This window comes from Cloeon dipterum, chromosome 1 (assembly GCF_949628265.1).
Source record: "Cloeon dipterum chromosome 1, ieCloDipt1.1, whole genome shotgun sequence".
NCBI lineage: Eukaryota > Metazoa > Arthropoda > Insecta > Ephemeroptera > Baetidae > Cloeon > Cloeon dipterum.
Window position 1 is genome coordinate 3423629 of NC_088786.1, and position 27156 is coordinate 3450784.

General features: G+C 51.8%; 2 protein-coding genes across 2 annotated transcripts; both read left to right on the top strand.

Moving 5' to 3' along the window:
• The first annotated feature begins 226 nt into the window (after positions 1–226).
• Positions 227–9547, top strand: LOC135934748 (uncharacterized). The gene is made up of 2 exons (XM_065476705.1): positions 227–290; positions 8640–9547. The coding sequence occupies exons 1-2, from the start codon at positions 227–229 to the stop codon at positions 9545–9547; spliced, it is 972 nt and encodes a 323-aa protein (XP_065332777.1).
• An 11-nt stretch (positions 9548–9558) lies between these two features.
• LOC135934749 (uncharacterized) lies at positions 9559–25060 on the top strand. The gene is made up of 27 exons (XM_065476706.1): positions 9559–10763; positions 11170–11249; positions 14404–14731; positions 14828–15019; positions 15116–15298; positions 15394–15566; positions 15668–15756; positions 15819–15902; positions 15962–16108; positions 16163–16273; positions 16332–16659; positions 16715–17101; positions 17340–18031; positions 18084–18378; positions 18539–18802; positions 18869–19306; positions 19380–19628; positions 19701–20047; positions 20109–20548; positions 20624–20942; positions 21013–21520; positions 21654–22118; positions 22186–22434; positions 22497–22754; positions 22888–23613; positions 23676–23774; positions 23831–25060. The coding sequence occupies exons 3-27, from the start codon at positions 14404–14406 to the stop codon at positions 24107–24109; spliced, it is 7650 nt and encodes a 2549-aa protein (XP_065332778.1). The 5' UTR covers positions 9559–10763; positions 11170–11249; the 3' UTR covers positions 24110–25060.
• Positions 25061–27156: the final 2096 nt, after the last annotated feature.

Here is a 27156-nt window from a genome sequence, read left to right on the forward strand (position 1 = left end):
CTCCCACCTTAACCGCCCTGACAACCTTTCTCAGGGTGTGCTACCCTGAGATCGTCATCCGCCCGACTTTTCTTGATTTCTTCAAACGCCGCCACCTTACTTAGCCCTGCATACACTTTGTTTTATTCGCCGCCGCCCAGCTCGCCGTACGCAAGCTCCGTTTTACTCTGCCGCCAGGAACGATTTTCCTTCAGAATTTTAACGCGCAGGCGGATTTTGACCCGCGATGTCTCTTTCGAATCCTCTCAACCAGCGCTCCCTGCTGAACGACCCTGCCAACCTTACTCAGGGTAGGTCACCCTGAGCTCGTCATCCGCCCGACTTTTCTTGATTTTTCCAACGCCGTCGCCGCACTTAGACCCGCAAACACAGGGATTCGTTCGCTGCCGCCCAGATCGCCGCACGCAAGCGTCGTTTTACTCCGCCGCCAAGAACGTAATTCTTCAGAATTTTAACGCGCAGGCGGATTTTGACTTGCAAGGTCTCTTTCGAATCCTCGCGACCAGCCCTCTCACCTGGACCACCCTGACAACCTTTCTCAGGGTAGGTCACCCTGAGATCGTCATCCGCCCGACTTTTCTTAATTTTTCAACGCCGCCGCCGCACTTAAAACTTCAGACACGCGGTTTCTTTCGCTGCCGCACAGACCGACGCTCCCAAGCTATGTTTTACTTTGCCGCCAAGAACGATTTTCTTGAAAATTTGAACGCGCAGGCGGATTTTGACTTACGAGGTCTCTTTCGAATCCTTTTGAACAGCCCTCCCACTTCAATCACCCTGACAACCTTTCCCAAGGTGAGCTACCCTGAGATCGTCATCGGCCGCACTTTTCTTGATTTTTTCAACGCTTTTGCAGCATTTAGACCCGCAGACACGCAGTTTCGTTCGCCGCCGCACAGATCGACGGTCGGAAGCTCGGTTTCGCTCGGCCGCCAAGACGGTTTTCCTTCAGAATTTTAACGCGCAGGCGGATTTCGACCCACGAGGTCTCTTTCGAATCCTCTCGACGAGCCCTTCAACCTGACCCAACCCGAGGTCCTTTCTCAGGGTAGCCCGACCTGAAATCCGCCCGGGACCAACTTTTCGCGAATTTTTCAACGCCGCCCACCTCTCCGACCCCGCAGCTCGCCACTTCGCAGACTCTCGACGCGATTCGCGAAAAATTGCAAGGATCGAAAGTCCTGCGAACGTTCTGCCCGCCCGCCTCGGTCGTCACGCGCCCGCAGGGCGGCAGGCGCCGCGGGGACCGGAGGTCCCCGCGGCGCTCGCAGCCGGGAGGGCCAAAGGCCCGTACGGCGGCCGCGAAGCGGCCGTCGGCGCGCGCAGCGCCAAGCGTGAAACGCTTGTTCTACTATACTAATACGCGACGCGTGCAAGCTTTTTTGGAAACTGCTATGGGCGGGGGCGGTTTCCGGACCCGCCCCCAGAGTGGCCGAGGTCCCCCGGAGGGTTTTGCCTTCGGTCCCGTAGGGGCCCCGCAGGGGCCCCCGACGTGGGGCGCTTCCCTATCTTCCAATGTAAAAAAATCGGCAATTCGGCACCGATCACCCCCGAACCCGGGTGGCCGACGCGGGGGGGTGCACAACCGAGATTCCGATGGGCAAAACCGCCATCATTCCCATAGGCGAATTAATAAAAAAATAAAACCGAAAAAACACTTTTTACACGCATTTTGAGGCACCGGGGGTTGCAGGGGGTGGACGGGGGTGGCGGCGGGTTCGATCTTATTCAGAATTTTGCGGCGAACACGCAGAACACCGGTTTTTGATCGTAGCACGAACAGGCGCAAAGTTATTCCCTTTTAAAGTGGAAAAAACGCGAAATGGACATTCCACAATTTCGGTTTTCGGGGCCTAGCCCGGGCCCCGTGGGACCCAGGACGGACTTTGAGGCACCAAAAAATTTGGTTCGGCAGCGCGCATCTGGGCATATGTGGTTTTGCAAAATCCGAGCATTTTTCGAGAATCCGCGCGACTTTGAAGTTGCGAATTTTCGCCAAAGTCAAAATTTTTGAAATTCAATCGCGATTTCCGCCAAAACCAGAGTTTTCCCAGATATGACACCTATGCCCAGTTGCAGGGCACTAACTGGGGAACATTTTGGCATGAATTTTAAAAATTATAACCGTCACGTTTTCCATTTATCTTCAATTTAACCCTTTTTTACGGGTTTTTTGACTTTGGAAAATCGTGGAAATTTTCCGGGACCAGATTTCGAAAAACCCAGCGATCAATTTACGCAGAATTTATCTGCGGTCATTTTGAGACCAATTTCGAGCCGATCCGCGGAAAACTCGGACCGCTGAAAACTTTTGAAATCGGAAAAACGTGGTTTTTCGCACTTCCGCCATAAGCGCAACACGCCAAATTGGAAAATTCGCCAAATTTCCCACGGATCGACCCGAATCGAGATCGTTGCGAATCCGCAGCATCCGCATTCGTGCTGCCGGTCTGCAAACCAAATTTGAGCCTCGTGCTGCCCATAGAAAAATTAAAATTGGCATTTTTCTTTATTTTCGTGCTTTCTGCACTCGAGCGTGTGTGCACAGCGACGGCCGTCAATTCGCATCAATTCAACCGCTGGACCGATTTCGACCCGCCAGGTCTCTTTCGATTCGTCTCGGCCAGCCCTCAAACCTGAGCTACCCTGACGACCTTTTCTCAGGGTAGGCCACCCTGAGATCGTCATCGGCCCGACTTTTCGTGATTTTTCAAACGCAGTCGCCGCACGTAGCCCTGCATACACTTTGTTTCGTTCGCCGCCGCACGGATCGACGGTCGGAAGCTCGGTTTCCCTCCGCCGCCAAGAACTTTTTTCTTCAGAATTTGAACGCGCAGGCGGATTTTGACTTGCGAGGTCTCTTTCGAATCCTCTCGACCAGCGCTCCCACCTGACGACCTTTTCTCAGGGTAGGCCACCCTGAGCTCGTCATCCGCCCAACATTTCTCGATTTTTTCAACGCCGCCGCCGCACTTAGCCCTCAAGACACGTGGTTTCGTTTGCTGCCGCACGGATCGACGGTCTGAAGCTCGGTTTTACTCCGCCGCCAAGAACGTTTTTCTCTAGAATTTTAACGCGCAGGCGGACTTTGACTTGCAAGGTCTCTTTCGAATCCTATCGACCAGCCCTCCCACCTGAACCACCCTGACACCCTTTCTCAGGGTGTGCTACCCTGAGATCATCTTCCGCCCGACTTTTCTTCATTTTTTCAACGCTTTTGCAGCATTTAGCCCCGCAGACACGCGGTTTCGTTTGCTGCCGCCCAGCTCGCCGTACGCAAGCTCGATTTCACTCGGCCGCAAAGACGGTTTTCCTCTAGAATTTGAACGCGCAGGCGGATTTCGATCCACGAGGTCTCTTTCGAATCCGCTCAACCAGCCCTCCCACCTGAACCACCCTGACAACCTTCCTCAGGGTGTTCCACCCTGAGCTCGTCATCGGCCCAACTTTTCTTGATTTTTTCAACGCTTTCGCCGCACTTAGAACTACAAATACGCGGATTCGTTTGTTGCCGCCCAGATCGACGGTCGGAAGCTCGGTTTTACTCCGCCGCCAAGAACGTTTTTCTTCAGAATTTTAACGCGCAGGCGGATTTCGATCCACGAGGTCTCTTTCGAATCCGCACGACAGCCCTCCCACCTGAACCGCCCTGACAACCTTCCTGAGGGTAGGTCACCCTGAGCTCGTCATCCGCCCGACCTTTCTTGATTTTTCCAACGCTTTCGCCGCACTTAGAACTTCAGACACGCGGTTTCGTTCGCTGCCGCGCAGAACGACGCTCCGAAGTTTAGTTTCACTCCGCCGCAAAGACGGTTTTCCTCTAGAATTTTAACGCGCAGGCGGATTTGGACCCACGAGGTCTCTTTCGAATCCTCTCGACCAGCCCTCCCACCTGATGACCTTTTCTCAGGGTAGGCCACCCTGAGATCGTCATCGGCCCGACTTTTCGTGATTTTTCCAACGCAGTCGCCGCACGTAGCCCCGCAGACACGCAGTTTCGTTCGCTGCCGCACAGATCGACGGTCGGAAGTTCGGTTTTACTTTGCCGCAAAGAACGTAATTCTTCAGAATTTGAACGCGCAGGCGGATTTCGACCCACGAGGTCTCTTTCGAACCCTCTCGTCGCGCCCTTCAACCTCACCCACCCTGAGGACCTTTCTCAGGGTAACCGACCTGAAATCCGCCCGGGACCAACTTTTCGCGATTTTTTTCAACGCCGCCGACCTCTCCGACCCCGCCGCTCGCCACTTCGCAGACTCTCGACGCGATTCGCGACAAATGCCAAGGATAAACACCTCGCGAACGTTCTGCCCGCCCGCCCGCCTCGGTCGTCACGCGCCCGCAGGGCGGCAGGCGCCGCGGGGACCGGAGGTCCCCGCGGCGCGCGCAGCCGGGAGGGCCGGAGGCCCGGAGGGCGGCCGCGAAGCGGCCGTCGGCGCGCGCAGCGCCAAGCGTGCAACGCTTGTTCTACTATACTAATACGCGATGCGTGCAAGGATTTTTGGAAACTGCTATGGCCGAGGGCGGTTTCCGGACCCGGCCCCAGAGTGGCAAAGATCCCCCGGAGGGTTTTGCCTTCGGTCCCATAGGGGCCCCGCAGGAGCCCCCGACGTGGGGCGCTTCCCTATCTCCCAATGTAAAAAAATCGGCAATTCGGCCCCGATCGCCGCCAAACCCGGTTGGTCGACGCGGGGGCGTGCCAAACCGAGATTCCGATGGGCAAAACCGCCATCTTGCCCATAGGTGAATTAATAAAAAAATAAAACCGAAAAAACACTTTTTACAGGCATTTTGCGGCAACGGGGGTTGAAGGGGGTGGACGGGGGTGGCGGCGGTTTCGATTCGATGCAGAATTTTGCGGCGAACACGCAGAACACCGGTTTTTGATCGTAGCACAAACAGGCGCAGAGTTATTCCCATTTAAAGTGGAAAAAACGCGAAATGGACATTCCACAATTTCGGTTTTCGGGGCCTAGCCGGGGCCCCGTGGGACCCAGGACGGATTTTGAGGCACCAAAAAATCCGCCTCGGCAGCGCGCATCTGGGCATACCCGGGTTTGCAAAATCCGAGCATTTTTCGAGAATCCGCGCGACTTTGAAGTTGCGAATTTTCGCCAAAGTCAAAATTTTTGAAATTCAATCGCGATTTCCGCCAAAACCAGAGTTTTCCCAGATATGACACCTATGCCCAGTTGCAGGGCACTAACTGGGGAACATTTTGGCATGAATTTTAAAAATTATAACCGTCACGTTTTCCATTTATTTTCAATTTAACCCTTTTTTACGGGTTTTTCCACTTTGGAAAATCGTGTAAATTTTCCGGGACAAGATTTCGACATGCCACAAATGTCAATTAAAGATAATTTATCTGCGGTCATTTTGAGACCAATTTCGAGCCGATCCGCGGAAAACTCGGACCGCTGAAAACTTTTGAAATCGGAAAAACGTGGTTTTTTGCACTTCCGCCATAAGCGCAACACGCCAAATTGGAAAATTCGCCAAATTTCCCACGGATCGACCGGAATCGAGTGCGAATCCGCAGCATCGGCATTCGTGCCGCCGGTGTCCAAACCAAATTTGAGCCTCGTACTGCCCATAGAAAAATTAAAATTGGCATTTTTCTTTATTTTCGTGCTTTCGGCACGCGAGCGTGTGTGCACAGCGACGGCCGTCAATTCGCATCAATTCAACCGCTGCACCGATTTCGACCCGCCAGGTCTCTTTCGATTCGTCTCGACCAGCCCTGAAACCTGAGCTACCCTGACGACCTTTTTCTCAGGGTAGACCACCCTGAGATCGTCATCGGCCCCACTTTTCGCGATTTTTCCAACGCAGTCGCCGCACGTAGCCCCGCAGACACGCAGTTTCGTTCGCTGCCGTCCAGCTCGCCGTACGCAAGCTCGATTTCGCTCTGCCGCAAAGACAGTTTTCCTTCAGAATTTGAACGCGCAGGCGGATTTTGACTTGCAGGGTCTCTTTCGAATCCTCTAGAACAGCCCTCCCACCTGAACCACCCTGACAACCTTCCTCAGGGTAGGTCACCCTGAGTTCGTCATCGGCCCGACTTTTCGAGATTTTTCCAACGCAGTCGTCGCACGTAGCCCCGCAGACACGCAGTTTCGTTCGCTGCCGCACGAATCGACGGTCGGAAGCTCAGTTTTGCTTTGCCGCCAAGAACGTAATTCTTCAGAATTTGAACGCGCAGGCGGATTTGGACCCACGATGTCTCTTTCGAACCCACTCGACGAGCCCTTCAACCTGACCCACCCTGAGGACCTTTCTCAGGGTAGCCCGACCTGAGCGCCGCCCGGGACCAACTTTTCGCGATTTTTTCAACGCCGCCCACCTTTTGGACCCCACCGCTCGTCATTTCGCAGACTCTCGACGCGATTCGCGACAAATGCCAAGGATAAACACCTTGCGAACGTTCTGCCCGCCCGCCTCGGTCGTCACGCGCCCGCAGGGCGGCAGGCGCCGCGGGGACCGGAGGTCCCCGCGGCGCGCGCAGCCGGGAGGGCCGGAGGCCCGGAGGGCGGCCGCGAAGCGGCCGTCGGCGCGCGCAGCGCCAAGCGTGCAACGCTTGTTCTACCATACTAATACGCGACGGTTTGAGGCGTTTTCCGAATCAATTCGGTCCGAGGGCGGTTTCCGGACCCGCCCCCCGAGTGGCCGAGGAACCCCCGAGGAGCCGCCCGCCGGGCCCGTAGGGGCCCCGCAGGGGCCCCCGACGTAGGAGGCGTCCCTATCTTCCTGTGTAAAAAAATCGGCAATTCGGCCCCGACCACCCCCAAACCCGGGTGGTCGACGCGGGGGGGTGCACAACCGAGATTCCGATGGGCAAAACCGCCATCTTGCCCATAGGCGAATTAATAAAAAAATAAAACCGAAAAAACACTTTTTACAGGCATTTTTCGGCGACGGAGGTTGCAGGGGGAGGACGGGGGTGGCGGCGGTTTCGATCCTATGCAGAATTTCGCGGCGAACACGCAGAACACCGATTTTTGATCGTAGCACGAACAGGCGCAAAGTTATTCCCTTTTAAAGTGGAAAAAACGCGAAATGGACATTCCACAATTTCGGTTTTCGGGGCCTCGCCGGGGCCCCGTGGGACCGCGAACGGATTTTGAGGCACCGAAAAATTTGGTTTGGCGGCGCGCATCTGGGCATGCCCGGTTTTGCAAAATCCGAGCATTTTTGGAGAAACCGCGCGACTTTGAAGTTGCGAATTTTCATCAAACTTAAAATCTCGCATTTTCAAGCGCGTTTTCTGCCTTAACCCGCTCGTAGAAAAATTTTTCGAGCATGCCCACTTGCAAGGCACTTACTGAGGAACATTTGATGCAATTTTAAAAAAAATATATGGTTCCAAATTTTTTTAAAGTCGAATTAACCCTTTTTTTAGGGTGTTTTTCACCTTTGGAAAATCGTGGAAATTTTCCGGGACAAGATTTCGACATGCCACAAATGTCAATTAAAGATAATTTATCTGCGGTCATTTTGAGACCAATTTCGACCCGATCCGCGGAAAACTCGGACCGCTGAAAACTTTTGAAATCGGAAAAACGTGGTTTTTTGCACTTCCGCCATAAGCGCAACACGCCAAATTGGAAAATTCGCCAAATTTCCCACGGATCGACCCGAATCGAGATCGTTACGAATCCGCAGCATCCACATTCGTGCTGCCGGTGTGCAAACCAAATTTGAGCCTCGTACTGCCCATAGAAAAATTAAAATTGGCATTTTTCTTTATTTTCGTGCTTTCTGCACTCGAGCGTGTGTGCACGGCGACGGCCGTCAATTCGCATCAATTCAACCGCTGGACCGATTTCGACCCGCCAGGTCTCTTTCGATTCGTCTCGACCAGCCCTGAAACCTGAGCTACCCTGACGACCTTTTCTCAGGGTAGGCCACCCTGAGATCGTCATCGGCCCGACTTTTCGCGCTTTTTCCAACGCTTTCGCCGCACTTAGCCCTGCATACACTTTGTTTCGTTCGCTGCCGCACAGCTCGCCGCACGCAAGCTGTTTTTTTTGCCGCCAGGAACGTAATTCTTCTTCAGAATTTTAACGCGCAGGCGGATTTCGATCCGCGAAGTCTCTTTCGAATCCTCTCGACCAGCCCTCCCACCTGAACCACCCTGACAACCTTTCTCAGGGTGTGCTACCCTGAGCTCGTCATCGGCCCAACTTTTCGCGAATTTTTCAACGCCGCCCACCTCTCCGACCCCGCCGCTCGCCATTTCGCAGCCGCCGCCCGCTCGGCGTTCGCCGCCCGCTCGGCGTTCGCCGCCCGCTCGGCGTTCGCCGCCCGCTCGGCGTTCGCCGCCCGCTCGGCGTTCGCCGCCCGCTCGGCGTTCGCCGCCCGCTCGGCGTTCGCCGCCCGCTCGGCGTTCGCCGCCCGCTCGGCGGTCGCCGCCCGCTCGGCGGTCGCCGCCCGCTCGGCGTTCGCCGCCCGTCCAGCGGTCGCCGCCCGCTCGGCGTTCGCCGCCCGCTCGGCGTTCGCCGCCCGCTCGGCGTTCGCCGCCCGCTCGGCGTTCGCCGCCCGCTCGGCGTTCGCCGCCCGCTCGGCGTTCGCCGCCCGCTCGGCGTTCGCCGCCCGCTCGGCGTTCGCCGCCCGCTCGGCGTTCGCCGCCCGTCCAGCGGTCGCCGCCCGTCCAGCGGTCGCCGCCCGCTCGGCGTTCGCCGCCCGCTCGGCGTTCGCCGCCCGCTCGGCGTTCGCCGCCCGCTTGGCGTTCGCCGCCCGCTCGAGCAGCCCCCGTCCGGCGGTCGCCGCCCGCTCGGCGGTCGCCGCCCGCTCGGCGTTCGCCGCCCGCTCGGCGTTCGCCGCCCGCTCGAGCAGCCCCCGTCCGGCGGTCGCCGCCCGCTCGGCGTTCGCCGCCCGCTCGAGCAGCCCCCGTCCGGCGGTCGCCGCCCGCTCGGCGTTCGCCGCCCGCTCGGCGTTCGCCGCCCGCTCGGCGTTCGCCGCCCGCTCGGCGTTCGCCGCCCGCTCGGCGTTCGCCGCCCGCTCGAGCAACCCCCGTCCGGCGGTCGCCGCCCGTCCGGCGTTCGCCGCCCGCTCGAGGCGCCCCCATCCGGCGGTCACCGCCTGCTCGGCGTTCGCCGCCCGCTCGAGGCGCCCCCATCCGGCGGTCACCGCCCGCTCGGCGGTCGCCGCCCGTTCGGCGGTCGCCGCCCGCTCGGCGGTCGCCGCCCGCTCGAGGCGCTCGCCGCCCGCCCGGCGGTCGCCGCCCGTTCGGCGGTCGCCGCCCGCTCGAGGCGCCCCCGTCCGGCGGTCGCCGCCCGTTCCGCGGTCGCCGCCCGCCCGGCGGTCGCCGCCCGCTCGAGGCGCCCCCGTCCGGTGGTCGCCGCCCGCTCGGCGTTCCTCGCCCGCTCGAGGCGCCCCCGTCCGGCGGTCGCCGCCCGCCCGGCGGTCGCCGCCCGCTCGAGGCGCCCCCGTCCGGTGGTCGCCGCCCGCTCGGCGTTCCTCGCCCGCTCGAGGTGCCCCCGTCCGGCGGTTGCCGCCCGCTCGGTGGTCGCCGCCCGCTCGGCGGTCTCAATCTGGACTTTGACGCGACTCGGATTGATTTATAAAGTCGGCGAATATTACGTGCCGAAGGCACGTACCATCTTTCATTCGGGATTTCCAATTTAAATGAGTTAGATTTGACATTAATCCTGATTCTAAGGTGTTTTCCGTCCGTGTGTTAATAAAATTTCTTTTAAAATTCATAGAAATGTCTGAAAAAGTATGAAAAACAGGCATCTCAGGGCGAAGTACCCTGAAAAAGGTCGTGAGGGTACAAGAAATTTATGTGCCTCGTCGAGATGATTTTTTTGAGGCCTCGTGAGTTATAATCCGTTGATCCGTTGAATTGTTTCATAAATAAAACCATTTGTGAGAGTCTTCCGAGCCGAGCCGAGCAACAGTGAAAACCGAATTTTCCGTATTTTAATTTTTCTATGTGCGGTAGAAACTTCAAAAATGGTATGCACATCGGCAGCATGCATGAGTGTGCGATTTGGGTCCTTTCGGGGGAAAAAATTGCGTTTTTCTATTTAATTTTGGATACTTGCAAGCGCCGTCGTTTCCAACAAATTCAAAGAAATGCTAACAGCGTCAAAACCGGTTGCATTAAAAAATTACCGGTTTTTTCATAATGCCAAGCACAATTTCAATTCTATTCAGCCTCAAAGCTGCCTGTTTGTAATTTATTTTGAGTTGTAAATATTAAATAAACCTTCTTTTACCAATTAACACCAGTTTCGTCTTTATTCGCAACGATTTGAACATAATTCACGATCTCGTGCGTACCGGTACGAAGCAGCGCGCACCAGCGCCACCGCTGTTTTGCAGCAACCGCCGCGACGACTGCGATTTGCTTTGTTGACACAGCAGGTGCCTGAAGTGCTTCAAAGTTAATCTCGATTTTTCCCAACTTTTCTGACTTTTCCAATCCTTAGCGAGTGTTTTAGTGATAGTGAGTGTGTGCATCGTGTTAGTGAGAGTGCGTTTCATCGAGTGTAGCGTGTTTTAAGTGCGAAATTCGTGAGAAGAAAAGTGCCCCGTGTGTGTTGTGATTGCGTGTGTTGTGCGGCCGAACGCGAATTCGGCGGACATTTTCGAGTGAATCGTGCCGACGCGAGTGTTTCTGTGTGTTTTGTGAGTGAAAAAGTGAGTGTTTCAGTGAGTGAATAGTGTTTTTCAGTGAGTGCAGTGTTTCATTGTGCGACAAAAAGTGTTAGAACTTCTCATCGCAGCCGGAGACCACGCAGCCGCATCCCCAGGTTGGTGTTTCATTTTTGTATTTTTCATCATTTTTCGGCGGTTTTTCATGCCATCTTGCCTGTATCCACACTCGCGTACATAAACTACATTATCTGGCAACCTATTTGACAGTTTGAAACCAGTTTTTCGGCCGAAATATTGCTACTGAATTTTTGTTTATGTGCGCACACACGCCGCTTCTCGGCTGGCCATTCGTGCATATAGACAAAAATTCAGAATCAAAATTTGAACCGAATAACGGTCTTGAAGTGGTCAAATAGGGTGCAGGATGGAGTAGTTTATGTCAATTTACATACAGATTCTCAAATTAAGGTGGAATTACATGCATAATTCGCCAAAAACGATGAAATAAAATCGCGTGCTGCCTGTTTACATTTAAATTAACCGAATTTCTTTCATCAACAGCGAGACCGAGGACAGCCGACGAGGACAGCAGACCACCGTGACAGCAGCTTTGGACCTTCGGACCAGGATCGCCGAACAAGGTAGGTGTTTTTATATCAATTTCGAACGTTTTGTTACGCGCCGGTTTAGAATGCACCACAGAATGCCGCCCGTTTTAAATGTGGTTTTATCGTTAATTTCGCCGCCGACGCCGCGTCCGCCGCCGCCTTTCGACATCGTACGACATTGTGTCGACGCCGCCCTTTCGGCGACACTCGCCGGAGCCACCTGGCAGTATTTTTAATTTCCTTTTGGCCGTTACGCCTCGCTTTAAAGAACGTTAGACTGCGAATCTACTTGCGATAGATGTTACAAGTTTTAATACCGGCATTTCTCAAGCCCCGCGTCGGTTCGCGACGTTTCACACCCTCGGAGGTGTTTTGCGCACATTCCGCCATTCCGCCGTTTCGCTCGCTGCTTTAATTAGTACAATTAATAGATGCGCGCTGTTTCAAGCTATATCTGAGTTTCTTTTTAACCTGAAACTTCGCGTTAGAACAATTCTTGCTGGCCGTGGAATTGGCCAGCAGCATAAGGAAATATTTATTTCCCTCCGTGGACAGGAGGGAGCTGCTGAATTTTTTTTTTGCCTGAAATTTCTTATTAGGAATATTTTTGCTGGCCAGGAAATTGGCCAGCAGTGTTAGGAAATTATTTACTCCCTCCGCGGAAAGGAGGGAGCTGCTGAAAAAATTTTTTTTACCCCAAATTTCGCATTAGAATAATTTTTGCTGGCCGTGGAACTGGCCAGCAGTGTTAGGAAATTATTTACTCCCTCCGCGGAAAGGAGGGAGTTGCTGAAAAATTTTTTTTCATGGAATTTCTTAGAAGAACAATTTTTGCTGGCCAGGGAATTGGCCAGCCGCGTCAGGAAATTATTTACTCCCTCCGCGGAAAGGAGGGAGCCGCTGAAAAATATTTTTTCATGGAATTTCTTAGAAGAACAATTTTTGCTGGCCAGGGAATTGGCCAGCCGCGTCAGGAAATTATTTACTCCCTCCGTGGAAAGGAGGGAGCCGCTGTAAAATTTTTTTTCGATGGAATTTCTTAGTAAAACAATTTTTGCTGGCCAGGGAATTGGCCAGCCGCGTCAGGAAATTATTTACTCCCTCCGCGGAAAGGAGGGAGCCGCTGAAAAATATTTTTTCATGGAATTTCTTAGAAGAACAATTTTTGCTGGCCAGGGAATTGGCCAGCCGCGTCAGGAAATTATTTACTCCCTCCGTGGAAAGGAGGGAGCCGCTGTAAAATTTTTTTTCGATGGAATTTCTTAGTAAAACAATTTTTGCTGGCCAGGGAATTGGCCAGCCGCGTCAGGAAATTATTTACTCCCTCCGCGGAAAGGAGGGAGCCGCTGAAAAATATTTTTTCATGGAATTTCTTAGAAGAGCAATTTTTGCTGGCCAGGGAATTGGCCAGCCGCGTCAGGAAATTATTTACTCCCTCCGTGGAAAGGAGGGAGCCGCTGTAAAATTTTTTTTCGATGGAATTTCTTAGTAAAACAATTTTTGCTGGCCAGGGAATTGGCCAGCCGCGTCAGGAAATTATTTACTCCCTCCGCGGAAAGGAGGGAGCCGCTGAAAAATTTTTTTTTACCCCAAATTTCGCATTAGAATAATTTTTGCTGGCCGTGGAACTGGCCAGCAGTGTTAGGAAATTATTTACTCCCTCCGTGGAAAGGAGGGAGCCGCTGAAATTTTTTTTTTACCCCAAATTTCGCGTTAGAATAATTTTTGCTGGCCGTGGAACTGGCCAGCAGTGTTAGGAAATTATTTACTCCCTCCGTGGAAAGGAGGGAGCCGCTGAAAATTTTTTTTTACCCCAAATTTGGCATTAGAATAATTTTTGCTGGCCGTGGAACTGGCCAGCAGTGTTAGGAAATTATTTACTCCCTCCGTGGAAAGGAGGGAGCCGCTGAAATTTTTTTTTTACCCCAAATTTCGCATTAGAATAATTTTTGCTGGCCGTGGAACTGGCCAGCAGTAAAAGGAAATTATTTACTCCCTCCGCGGAAAGGAGGGAGTTGCTGAAAAATTTTTTTTCATGGAATTTCTTAGAAGAACAATTTTTGCTGGCCAGGGAATTGGCCAGCCGCGTCAGGAAATTATTTACTCCCTCCGTGGAAAGGAGGGAGCCGCTGTAAAAATTTTTTTCGATGGAATTTCTTAGTAAAACAATTTTTGCTGGCCAGGGAATTGGCCAGCCGCGTCAGGAAATTATTTACTCCCTCCGCGGAAAGGAGGGAGCCGCTGAAAAATTTTTTTTTACCCCAAATTTCGCATTAGAATAATTTTTGCTGGCCGTGGAACTGGCCAGCAGTGTTAGGAAATTATTTACTCCCTCCGTGGAAAGGAGGGAGCCGCTGAAAATTTTTTTTTACCCCAAATTTCGCGTTAGAATAATTTTTGCTGGCCAGGAAATTGGCCAGCAGTGTTAGGAAATTATTTACTCCTTCCGCGGAAAGGAGGGAGCCGCTGAAAAATATTTTTTTACCCCAATTTTCGCATTAGAATAATTTTTGCTGGCCTTGGTACTGGCCAGCAGTGTTAGGAAATTATTTACTCCCTCCGTGGAAAGGAGGGAGCCGCTGAAAATTTTTTTTTACCCCAAATTTCGCGTTAGAATAATTTTTGCTGGCCAGGAAATTGGCCAGCAGTGTTAGGAAATTATTTACTCCCTCCGCGGAAAGGAGGGAGCCGCTGAAAAATATTTTTTACCCCAAATTTCGCATTAGAATAATTTTTGCTGGCCGTGGAATTGGCCAGCAGTGTTAGGAAATTATTTACTCCCTCCGCGGAAAGGAGGGAGTTGCTGAAAAATTCATTTCATCTAAAATTTTTCGTTAGGAAATTTCTGACCGGCCGGGAAATTGGCCAGCATCGTTAGCGAATTGTATACTCCCTCTGCGGAAAGGAGGGAATATATGAAAATTGTTTTTATGCGAAGATGTGTGCGTTTTTAATAATATTCCGAATTTGTTTGTAATGTTTGTTTTTCAAATAATTGTATCATCTGTTTCTAAAATTTACAGGTGGAGGAACGTGCAGCAGCATATGATATTTTAATAATATTTTCTTCATGTCTTTCAATTATTGCTTTCAGGAAAATAATCTTTTTTTGTTTTTTTTCCAATAACAAAATTTTTAATTGCATTTCTAATGATTAGCCCTCTTCTTTTGTCAATTGTGTTTCTAGATGCCGAGGCCAAAAAAGTACAGAGGTGGATTCAAGAAGAAGCCCAAGAGCACCGAGTCAGCTTCAACATCTTCCGCCAAAACTCAACAGACTGAAGAAGTGGCAGACACCAGCACCGTCAACACTGGGTCCCAGTCGGTGTTCAAAAAGCCTGCTCCAAGACCAAGAACCGCAACGTCCAGCGTGTCAAGTCGGGACACATCATCGTCATCGACCTCAACTTCGGTGTCGTCGCGAGCGCCTGTCGAAGGCCTACCACATCAAGTAGAGCAGATTGACGTTGGCCAGTGGTTGGTGAGCGGCCAATACAACAAAGACACCAATCAAGGTGACATGATTTTTATTTAAATATAGTAACATTTTCCTAAATTCAACTACTTCCTAAATATTTCATGTTCATTTGTCCTTATGATTTTTCATTTAGGCGGTCAAAGAGGACGTGGACGTGGGCGTGGACGTGGACGTCCAAAAAAAACAGACAAACGTCCCCTATCTTGGCGGAGCCAGACCTCAAATGCGAGTGTCTCCGAGCCCAGTTTGCCACCACCAGATGTTTCAGTTGCTGAACAAAGTCAAGAGCGGCCAGAGAGCGGCCAAAACAACGAAAACAATGAAGGTGACATGATTTTTTATTAAATTTAATAATCTGTTACTAAATTCATCTGCTTCCTCAATATTTCATGTTCATTTCTTCTTACAATTTTTCATTTAGGTGGTCAAAAAGGACGTGGACGGGGCGGCAGAAAAAAAACCGACAAACGTCCCCAATCTTGGCGGAACCGGACTCAAAGTGCGAGTGCCACCGAGCCCAGTTTACCACCAACCGATGTTTCAGTTGCTGAAGAAAGTCAAGAGCGGGCAGAGAGCGGCCATAACAAGAACGACACCATTCAAGGTGACATGCTCTTTCAATATAACTGCTAATATCTACCTGAATCCAACTTCTTTCTAATATATCATGTTCATTTGTACTCATGATTTTTGATTTAGGTGTTCAAAAACGACGTGGACGCCCTAAAAAATCAGACAAGAATCCAGGTTGCTTAGAACCCAACACACAGAGTTCCAGTGTTACCCAGCCCAGTTTGCCACCGCCCAATGTTCCACCTGCAGATGCACCTCAAGGAACACCAATGAATCTGCCAGCTCAACCAAGGGAACTGGTGAGTCTTATAAATATTATGAAATTATTGCGTTTACTCATACTTTTCCATTGTTGTGGACGAATTGGATGACTACATTTTGCAAATTCTTCTCATTCCAGCCAACAGACATGGCAGGTCTGGCGCGGTTGGCGAACACGATGTTCATGGAGAGAGTCGCCGCTGAGTTCGCCAGGAGGTTGGCAATGAGGTAAATTTCAATTTTTTAAAATTTAAAACGATAATTGAAAAATTAACTTTTAATTTTCCCAGCCAAGAGGATGCTCCCAATGGGCAGCCTGAGATCGTCGCTCAGGAACCAACACAGCCACGACGATCCAGGAGGATTGCCACCAGGTTGGATTTCCATTATTACGATTTTCAACTTGATTTTACCACTTTTATATCTTTTCCAGGTCAACAGCGTCATCTACAAGAAGCGACGCCGCTCGAGCTGACCCCGTTCCTGATGATCAGGAATCCGAGGGAAACCGCAGGACACCCAGGGGAAGGAGTGCTCCCGCTGCTGCGGGGCAAACCAGTGCTCGCAGGGGCAGACGAAGGTAACAATTTTGATAACTAATTTCGATTAATTTTGACATTGATAATTTGTTCAGCGGAAAAGTTCAACATGTAGGAGTTCAACTCGATGACGACGAGCACCCTGAGCCTGCAGAGGTGGTGAGAGATCCGGCGCGCCGCCGAACATCGCGCCGCATTTCAAGCCGGTTTGTTTAATAATTAACTTTAATTTTTCCCATCATGTTAATCAATATTTTTCTCCAGTTTGTCAGCTGCCTCATCTGTCAACACTTCCAATACCAGCCTGGGAGGTGACGTCGACGCGGGTCCAATTGTGGCTGCGGACGTCCAAGTCGTCAACGCCCCTGGCGGCCCAGGTGGCCCTGGCGGCTCAGATGACCCTGACGACTCTGACGGTGACGACGACAACGGTGGACCTGCTGATGCCGCTGACGGCAGTGAGGGTGAAGCCGATTCGCCTGTTTTAACGCCAGAAGATCCACAAGATGAGCCCTTTGAGCCACCTGAGTGGGTGCGGAGACAAGTTGGCCTCCCAATTCCTAGAGCTCCAACTGTTCCCATCGTGATCCAGGTATTTTTCTCATTGTAAACTGTTTGCAGCTATTTTAAACCGACTTGACTTTCAGCAGGACAACCACGACTACCATCCAGACCCGCGGCGGCCAGCTCAACCTCCAAGAGGTCTCCGAGGGGAACGAGACGTCCGCAATTACAACAGGGCAGTTCGCGAGGGCACTTACAACGCAGCGCGAGGTCCGCTGCCCGACTTTGTCCAAAGGTTTCCGCTCGGGACCTTTGGCGGTGACCCCGACAACGACGGCGGGATCTACAGGTGCCGCCACTGCCGGGCTTGGTTCTTCCCAGCAGAACTCACTCCTGATGACATCGCGCGAGGTCTGTACACTTGCTGCACGAGGGGAAAGGTTCCCATTCTTCCCGCCGAAGATTATCCTGAAGAGTTGGTGTTTGTGCTTCGAGATCACAAAAGACACGTCCGCACCATCAACCTTTTGGTGAGTTTATTTATATTACTGATCTTGAAAAATTTTATCAATCGCAACCTGAAATAACTTACCTGAAATCACCTGAAAAGAAAATTAAAATTAAAATAAAATTAGCAAACATTAAAATTGAGAATTAAAAAACTAATTTTGCTCTATTGACCTGAAGTTATTTTTGCTAAACCTGAAAATTGAAATATTTTAATTATTCGTGTCTTCATCATTGCCTTTGCTCTTTTGTTGCTTTCAGATCGCTCCTGCTCAGTTCGAGGCCAAACGCGTGCAATTCCCGACGACACCAGGAAGACGCGCGCCAAATATCTACAAAATCCACGGCCAGACGCACGCCTACCTGCCACCGCTCGATCCCAGGCCAGCGGCGAACGAGGCGGGCACCGCAGCAGGCGGACGACCGGGAGTCCAGCAGCGCCGCAACTGCCAGCTCATTGGCTTTGTCACCCCCCAGAGGGTGGCTGAGCAGGTGGTCGGAGGTTTGGCGCACCAAAAACCTCCAGAAGATGTCGTCGCTACAATCGTCGAGTACATGGAAGAAAACAATCCCTACTTCAAGATGTTCTCCCTGGCGCACATGTACATCGACGAAGAACTGAGGAACAACGGTACCGTGGGAGAAGTCACCATCGTCTTCAAGAATCCCAACAGAGACAAGGTCACCTTGCGCCACAACACCCACGCTCTGCCGGCAGAAGAGAACGAGGTGGCGGCACTCTTCGCGGCAGGTGGTGAGCCAGACGGTATGAACACCTTCGTCGTCAAAGATGGACAGCGAGTGCGCCTGAAGCCGACCGACCCGAACCGCGACGCCCTCGTCTACCCATTGATGTACCCCAAAGGAGTCGTCGGTTGGCACCCGAACATCCAGCACGTCGGACCCAACGTCACTGCCACAAGAAATCGCGTCACGATGAACGAGTTCTACAAGTAAGTTTAATCCAATTCATCCATGAAAAACCACTAATGAAAAACTTTTCAGGTTCAAGATGTACCGGCGACGTCCTCTGCAGGTTGAGCTGAACTGCGGGACCCTGACGCAGCAATTTGTCATCGACCAGTGGGTCCGCATCAACCAGAACCGTTTCAGCTTCCTCGAGTACGGCTTGGACCAAGAGCTCATGTTTGCCTCAAGGAGGGACTTGGTGGAGTACATGGAGAAGATCGCGGACGACATGAACTACGAGGTCGGCAGATCCGTCGTCCTGCCGAGGAGTTTCCAGTACGGGGACGAGGCGATGAAGACTCTGTTCCAACATGCCATTGCTTCCATCAAGGTAAATTACGATAAACAATATGCAAATTCGTTTAAAATTCAATAAGTTTCGATATAAACTTGAAAAAACCTGAAAAAATTTGTCCAATACTTATACAAACCTGACGACATGCTAACCTGAAAAGAAAAACATTAATTTCAACACTTTTCTTATGTTCCAGAGAACCGGTGTTCCCACTTTCTTCGTCACGATGACGGCCAACCCACGCGAGCTGGAGTTTGACGACATCCCAGGCTTCAACCCCAATGACGGCTCCCTCAACAGCGACATCGTGTGCCGGGCATTCTGGGCCAAAGTGCTGAAGCTGAAGAAACTGCTGCTGGACGATCAGGTAATGGGACATGTCACTAACTACATCTTTGTTACAGAATTCCAGAAACGAGGACTTCCCCACATCCATCTTATCCTCACGACCAGCTCACCGGTGAGTGTCAAGTCAAAACCTGAACTTGAATTTAGTTTTAATTCTTTGCTTCTATGTCTGTTTCAGTTGGTCAACCCTGGTGACGTCGATGCCTACGTCTCCACCTCCATCCCTGACGAACACCGCGACCCTGAACTTCACGACACCGTGAAGAGATATATGCTGCATCGGTGCACCTACCTCTGTGCTGGCGGCAGAGGTGGAGTCTGCAAGAAAGGTTTTCCTGCACCGTTCCGCGACGAGACTGTCCTCAACGACGGGCGCGGGTTCGTCCAGCTGAGGCGACTGGACGACGGACGCAAGATCAAGGTTCGGGGCAACGAATATACCAACCAGCACGTTGTCCCGTACAACCCGCTCCTCCTGAAGACGATGCGATGCCACATTAACGTCATGCCCTTCGTGAACATGAAGCAAGTTCGCTACATTGTCAAGTACATCACGAAGGGCCCGGACATGGCGGTCATCGAGCAGACGGCGCGAACGACAGGGCATCGCATTCGGGTGAGTTTATCTCATTTCTACAACTTTGAGAAATTTTGATGCTAACACTTTGAAATTTTTGCAATTGTTCCAGAATGCGAACCGGCTGACTCGTCGTGATCGGATGGCTCTCAGCATGGAGGTGCGCAACTACATCAGCGGCGGCGCCCCCAACGACAACGCCCAGGAGGCGGAGGTGGAGGCGGAGGAAGACGATGACGAACCTTGCAACGGCATCCTCTGCGTCAACGAGATCAAGAAGACCTTGGATTGCATGTACACGACGTCCACAGAGGCAACCTGGCGCACTCTTCAGCTTCCAATGAAGGACATGTTGTTCACGGTGAGTTGAATCGACAATTTGTGTGCGCATTGTCTGAGTGTAATGTTGTTTGTTCTTCATTTTTTCCCACAGGTGTACGACTTGAAGGTACACACTGAGGAGGAGACGCCGGTCTTCTGGAGGGCGCGTGGACAGGAGGCGATCGTCGAGGCTGCCACACGGCCTCTCAAGAATACAAGGTTCCTCGGTTTCATGGACGTCTGCAGGAACGCGCTTGACCCTGAGGAGCTCGCCCTGCTGAACCGCATCAAATTTGTGGAGCTGCCTCAACACTACGTGTGGAATGACAAGGACCGCGTCTGGACACGCCGCAAGAGGGGAGGCGAGAAGATCATCGGCGTCGTCTCCACCGTCAGCCCCAAGAACATCCAACGGTACTGGCTGCGCGCCATCGTTCAACACAGAGCGTTCATCACCAGGTTGGTTCTTTAAAATATAATTACCAATTTATTCTCTTCACGACCTTTCTTTTTTTCACAGCTACCAGGACGCCAAAACCGTTGATGGGGTTGAGTACGCCACCTTCCGCGAGGCAGCTGTGGCCCTGGGACTTGCTCGCAACGACCTTGAGCACCTCAACTGCCTGCGGGAGGCGGCGGGGATGGAAGCGACGCCGTTCGCCATGCGCATCCTGTTTCTCCTCTTGCTCCTCCACGCAGCACCAGCAAGGCCGGCTCAGCTCTTCGAGCAAGTTTGGGAGAGCTTGGTCGGCGAATTCCACCTGAGACGCGACCCCGAAGGCAGTCGACTCCGCGTGCTGCGCTACCTCGCCAGGAAGCTGCTGCTCAACAACGCTCCCCTGGACGAGGAGCTGTTCGCGGAGATCAACATCGACGAGCTCCGCGCCAACATCGACGACGACATGACGGTGGACGAGGCAGTGGACGACGACGTCATCCCTGACGGTGCCGCTGTCCAAGGTGAGATTTCTTTTTCAGAATTTTAACTCGGAATTATATGTTTATTAACAATCGCTCCACCGACTTTGATTTCAGATCAGTACGACAGACTGAACGTCCAACAGCAGGAGGTGGTGGACACCATCATGGAGGCCGTGCTGGACTACTCGTCGCCCGACCACCTCGACCAGTGCCGGCTCTTCTTCATGGAAGGTCCAGCCGGCACCGGCAAGACCCACACGTACAGAGTCATCGTGCAGAAGCTGGCGCTGATGGGCATGTCCACCATCAACATGGCGTTCACCGGAGTCGCGGCCGCCCTTCTCGACAACGGACGCACCCTTCACTCTGCCCTTGGCCTGCCCATCCCTCTCACCAGGGACTCGGAGTCTCACCTTCAGCCCCAGTCGACAAAGTAAGAAATAAATGTGCAAACAATTTTTTGAATCTGAAAATAACCACATTTTGTGTTTGTCTGTTCGCAGCTACAAGTTGGTTCAGGGTGCCAGCCTCGCGATCATCGACGAGGTCACGATGGCGTCCGTGAACGCCTACAAGGCGGCGGACAGGCTGTTCACGCGAGCCAAGGACCCTGAGTCAACTTCGCCGTTTGGAGGCTGCCCGGTGCTCTTTGGAGGGGATCTCCGTCAACTGTGTCCGATCCCCAATCAGAACGAGACAGTTGACGAGATCCACTTCAGGAACTCCGAGCTGTTGGCGCAGTGCCAAGTTCTCCATCTGACAGAGAACATGAGGGCCAACGAGGACGAGCGCGACTTCGCCCAGCTTCTCAAGACCATCGGCGAAGGTTCCCACCCGTGCCCTCCAGAACTTCCCGAAGGTTCCTTTGTCGTCCCTGACGAGTGGATCCTCCCAAACAACAACCTGGACCAGTTGATCCACTGGACCTTCGGCGACGATCCGTCTGTTGAGGGCGAGGACTGCGCCATCCTGACGGCCAAGAACGACGACTGCAGGAAGATCAACAACCGCGTAAGTTTGAAACTGAATATTAGACTTGATATTTATAAACTTGAAGGGAATTTTTACAACTTTGTGCTTCTTAAAACGTATTTCAAATTTTGATTTACATTAACGAATGTGTTTTATGTTCTTATGCTTTCAGATCTTGGCCAAGATGGCGGGACCTGAAGAGGTTTCAGTCCTGCTGTCCGAGGACAGCGTTGTCGACGACGATCCGAACAACCCTCTCGTCGACGACGGTGGAGACCTTCCCGAAGACCGCCGCCTCATCCAGCTGGACGAACTCCACATCCTGAACCCTCCCGGCCTGCCCTACCACGACCTTAACATCAGGGTCGGTGCCATTGCCATCATCATCCGAAACCTGGACGTCGCCAGCGGGATCGTCAATGGCACCAGGGTTTGCGTCGAGGACTTCACCAGAAACAGGGTCAGGGTGAGAGTTCTCAGCGGTGCCGACCGGATTAGAGGTCGCGTCATCGAGCTGCCGAGGATCGAGTTCGTCGGAGATGTCAGCCCGCTCGTCAAGATGAGAAGAATCCAGTTTCCTCTCAAGATTGCGTTCGCCATGACCATCAACAAGAGCCAGGGCATGACTCTGCGCAAGGTTAGTTGTTCATCAAACGTTGCAATCACATATATATTCTAACTTTGTTCTCCAACTTTGATTTCAGGTCGGCGTTTTTCTCCGCAGATATCTGTCCGACCACGGCAAGCTCTACGTCGCTCTCAGCAGAGTACGTAGAGCTCAGGACATCAGGATGGTGCTGTGTCCGGACGACAGGCAGGGACGGCATCCGGACACCGGGGCATGGTTCACCCACAACGCGGTCCGCCATCACCTGTGGAACCTCGAGGAACCGCCGGCACCACCACGGCCGGAAGAAGAAGTTCCTCCTCCTGTCCAGCTTTTCACAGGACATGTGAGTTTCAGACAAAAGGTAAATTTCCAAACTTTTATTGATCGTTTCTTTTCATTTTCCAGGACAACTGCGTTGTGGAGCCTGCCGTGTCTGATGATGGAGAGGATGAGGACGACGACAGAGAGGACGACGACGGCGAGGATGACGACGACGATGACGACGACTACGACGACGACGACGACTACGAGATGGACGACGGCGACGAGGAGGACGAAGACGTCAACTGGCGACCGCCCCGCCCTTTGACCCCGCTGGAAGAGCCCGTCGACGCTGCTCAAGCTGAGTTGAACTTGGCCGCCTTCATGGAGGAGCTCGCACAGGTGAGAGAAATACTTTGACAAACCTGAAATATTATTTAACCTGAAAATTTTAATTAACAACATCTGAAAAGTTAGAAAAAACACCTGAAAAAAAGAACGCAGTTGGTAAATAAAATCATCCCTTTGCTTTCAGCGCGACCGCGAACGTGGACGTCCACCAATGCCTCAAGAAGGATCGCCCAGGCAGAGATTCCAGCAGCGATTCTTCAGCCAGGAAGTGATGAACGAGTTCACGTTTGATGGCCGCGGCTCCCATCCTGATGACATCGCGGACTTGGTCGACGAGGACGACGACAACTGGGAGCCGATGCCGCAAGAAGACCTGGACGAGCTGTGCGCCTCAGCGATCGTGCACGTCCTCCGTTCCCCGAGGATCACCAGCAACCTCAACACCCAGGAACGAGACGAGCGCCAGCAAGAGCGCCTGATGGAGGTCTACTTTGAGGACATTCGACGGGAAAATGAACATCATCGTTCCCCGAGCGTCGCCAGCAACCTCAACACTCAGGAACGAGAGGACCGCCAGCAAGAGCGCCTGACGGAGATCTTCTTTGAGGACATGAGGCGGGAAAACGAACATCTCCAGATGCAGCCCCAAACATCACTGCCAACAGCCGACTGGAGGTCCCGTTTCAACAGTGAAGACTTCTTGGGCGACGGCGCCGATTTCTCTGTCTTCACAAAGTTCGACGCTGAAAATCCAGCTAGCGTCGGCCACTTCAAGAAGATGGCAGAGCAGAATTGGCTGAAGAGACATCCCAACTTCAAGATCTCCGAAACGGACCTTCGAGACGCCGGGCCTTCAACATCAGGGACCAGCAACAAAAGGGCGGCCGCGGTCTCCAATACGCCGGGATCGGTAAGACACTTTGAAATACGCTTGCAATTAATACTATGACACTTTAAATTTTTCTGTTTCAGGACAACCCACCTCCACCAAAGAGGACACCAGCCAGGCTGAGGTTGGACGACGAGGACAACGACGACTTGGCATCGTGTTTCCTGAGCTTGCAGTTGCAGGTAATTGATTTTTGAATTACAATTTTGACAATTTAACTTACTCTATTCTTTTGCAGCTTCCAGAACTGCTCAACGAGGCTCTGCAAAACACAGAGGCTCGTGAACAAGCCGAGCGGTTGCAACACCAAGGAGCGTTTCTGCCCGCCGCTGCCTTGCAACCTGAGTTCCTGGGCTTGCAGCGGACCGGGCAATTCGGCACTCAAGAGCCACAACTGCGCGCCAGGGAACAAGATCCTCGCCAAGTCCACTCGCAGCCTCCAGAGTCCGACTTCCTGAGAGTGATGACCCACTGGATGGAGGTAGATACCAGCTCGGAAGACGACCAGATGCAGTGAGTGATTCGACCCTTCGATTGACACTTTAGTTTGATTTCCTTTTTTTCCATGCGGCAAGTCGGGGTTTCAAGCAAATCAGCGCGGCGACCAATCGGATGAGCCAGCTCTTCACGCCACCAAGCGTCCACTTCTCTCTAGAGCGTCGGAGATCTTTAGAGATTTGGACGCTAGGTGGCGTGAAGAGCTGGCTCATCTGATTGGTCGCCGCGCTGATTTGCTACATATTACTTACTTTCTGACTTTCCGCTCATTTTCAACTTATATCCAATTTGTGTTTTATTTGAGTTTCATTAATTTCTTCTCATTCCTGTTTGAAATGTATCTTCCAACTTAAGAGCAAGTCGTGGTTTCAAGTAAATCAGCGCGGAAACCAATCGGATGAGCCAGCTCTTCACGCCACCAAGCGTCCACTTCTCTCTAGAGCGTCGGAGATCTTTAGAGATTTGGACGCTAGGTGGTGTGAAGAGCTGGCTCATCTGATTGGTCGCCACGCTGATTTACTACACATTCCTTACTTTCTGACTTTTCGCTCATTTTCAACTTATTTCCAATTTGTGTTTTATTTAAATTTCATTAATTTTTTCTCATTCCTGTTTGATAATATGTAACTTCCTACTTAAGAATTTATAATATTAAACTGTATTTGAAAAGCAACCTAGATTATTGTAACTTCAAACGACTGAATAAATAAAGACTTATTATTGTAATTCCTGATTAGACTTAGAATAAAGTAATTTAATTTGTAATATGTAATCTGCGATAGTTGTAATCGATGAGACTTGAATTAAAATGTTTAATTTTTGTGATAGAATTGACACTTCCATGTAAATGCACATAAAATTACTGTAAATTTATCGAATTGTATTAAACACATTGTAATAAATCGTAATAAGCAATCCTTTGTAATACTGAGACCTGAAATAAATTGCCATTGTTATTTTTTAAAATTAATTTCAACTTTTTAATTTCCTCAAAAAACCCTTCATAGTGCCAGTTTTAGAAAATTGTGAAATAGTATAATATTTAAAATCACCCTTTGATTCGTTTCCTTTCGCCCAGCTCGGCGCACGAAAGCTCGACTTCGGTCGGTCGAAAAACACGGTTTTTCTTGAGCAATTGAACGCGTAAATGGATTTTGACAAAAGAGGTCTCAAATGAAAGGTATCATCGAGCTTAACAAAATGACCTACCCTGACAACCTTTCTCAGGGTATCCCGACCTGAGATCCTTCCCGCAGCCAGTTTTTAACGCATTTTCTTCGATTTTGGCCACATTTGACTGTACCTGACGACGAAATTTAACCTTCAGCCATTCCCGACCTTCCCCAGGTCGCGCGACCTGATTTCTGCTTTTCGCCGGATTCGCCGGCTTTGAAACTGCCGTTGCTTCCTATTGCCACTTTGGCGTGATATCTCCATCAATTTCGTCGTTTTCTTGCGATATTTGAGATTTCGACGACGCCGCTTCGGCGCCACGGTGTAATTTTCAAATAAATTCAACGGATCAACGGATTTCAGCCCGCGAGATCTCTATCAATTCGTCTTCGCTATCCCTTCCACCTAACCCAACCTGACAACCTTTCCAAGGGTAGGCCGACCTGAAATCCGCCCGGGACCAACTTTTCGCGATTTTTTTTAACGCCGAGGATCTCTCAGACCCCACCGCTCGCCACTTCGCCGACTCTCGACGCGATTCGCGAAAAATGCCAAGGATCAACACCTCGGGAACGATCTGCCCGCCCGCCTCGGTCGTCACGCGCCCGCAGGGCGGCAGGCGCCGCGGGGACCGGAGGTCCCCGCGGCGCGCGCAGCCGGGAGGGCCGGAGGCCCGGAGGGCGGCCGCGAAGCGGCCGTCGGCGCGCGCAGCGCCAAGCGTGCAACGCTTGTTCTACTATACTAATACGCGATGCGTGCACGCTTTTTTGGAAACTACTATGGGCGAGGGCGGTTTCCCAACCCCCTCCCCGGATGCCCCCGGCTGCCCAAAGAGTTTTGCCGCCGGGCCCATAGGGGCCCCGCGGGGGCCCCCGACGTAAAACACATCCCTATCTCCCAATGTAAAAAAATCGGCAATTCGGCCCCGATCGCCGCCAAACTCGGTTTGCCGACGCGCGGGGGTGCGCGATGAACGTTCGGACGGTCAAAACCGCCATCACGCCCATAGGCGAATTAATAAAAAAATAAAACCGAAAACACGCGATTTTTAGGGGCCGGGGGTTGAAGGGGGAGGACGGGGGTGGCGACTGTTTCGATCCTGCGCAGAATTTAACCCCGAGTCCGGGGAACACCGGTTTTCGATCGTAGCACGAACAGGCGCAAAGTTATTCACATTTAAAGTGGAAAAAACGCGATTTGGACATTGCAAAATTTCGGTTTTCGGGGCCCGGCCGGGGCCCCGTGGGTCCGCGGACGGATTTTGAGGCATCAAAAAATCCGCCTCGGCGGCGCGCATCCGGGCATGTGCGGTTTTGCAAAATTTGACCATCTCGAGAGAAACCGCGCCGCATTGAAGTTGCGAATTTCGCCCAAAGTCGAAATCTCGCATTTTCCATCGCGATTTCCGTCCATACTCGAATTTAATTGCTATCAGGCGCCATCCCAAAATGCTAGGCACACACTGGGGAACATTTTGAGAGGAATTTTAAAAATTATAACCGTCAAGTTTTCCATTCATCTTCAATTTAACCCTTTTTTTCGGGTTTTTCGACTTTGGAAAATCGTGGAAATTTTCAGGGACAAAAAATCGAGTAAAACTCTCGGTCGTTGCACGGGCAATTTATCTGCAAACATTTTGACACCAAGCACGATCCAATCCTATGGATACTCTGGCCGCGGGTTCATTTTGAAATTTGAAAAACGTGGTTTTTTGCAATTCCGCCATAAGCGCAACACGCCAAATTGGAAAATTCGCCAAATTTCCCACGGATCGACCCGAATCAAGATCGTTGCAAATCCGCAGCATCCGCATTCGTGCTGCCGGTGTCCAAACCAAATTTGAGCTTCGTACTGCCCATAGAAAAATTAAAATTGGCATTTTTCTTTATTTTC

Excerpts from the sequence above, each read along its gene's own strand:
- LOC135934749 (XM_065476706.1), top strand. The coding sequence starts at position 14,404 with ATGCCGAGGCCAAAAAAGTACAGAGGTGGATTCAAGAAGAAGCCCAAG. Across the intron at positions 19,307-19,379 it reads CGACAGGGCATCGCATTCGG|AATGCGAACCGGCTGACTCG; the intron begins GTGAGTTTATCT and ends CAATTGTTCCAG. Across the intron at positions 19,629-19,700 it reads TGAAGGACATGTTGTTCACG|GTGTACGACTTGAAGGTACA; the intron begins GTGAGTTGAATC and ends TTTTTCCCACAG.
- LOC135934748 (XM_065476705.1), top strand. The coding sequence starts at position 227 with ATGTCTCTTTCGAATCCTCTCAACCAGCGCTCCCTGCTGAACGACCCT. Across the intron at positions 291-8,639 it reads CCCTGCCAACCTTACTCAGG|CGGTCGCCGCCCGTCCAGCG; the intron begins GTAGGTCACCCT and ends CCGCCCGTCCAG.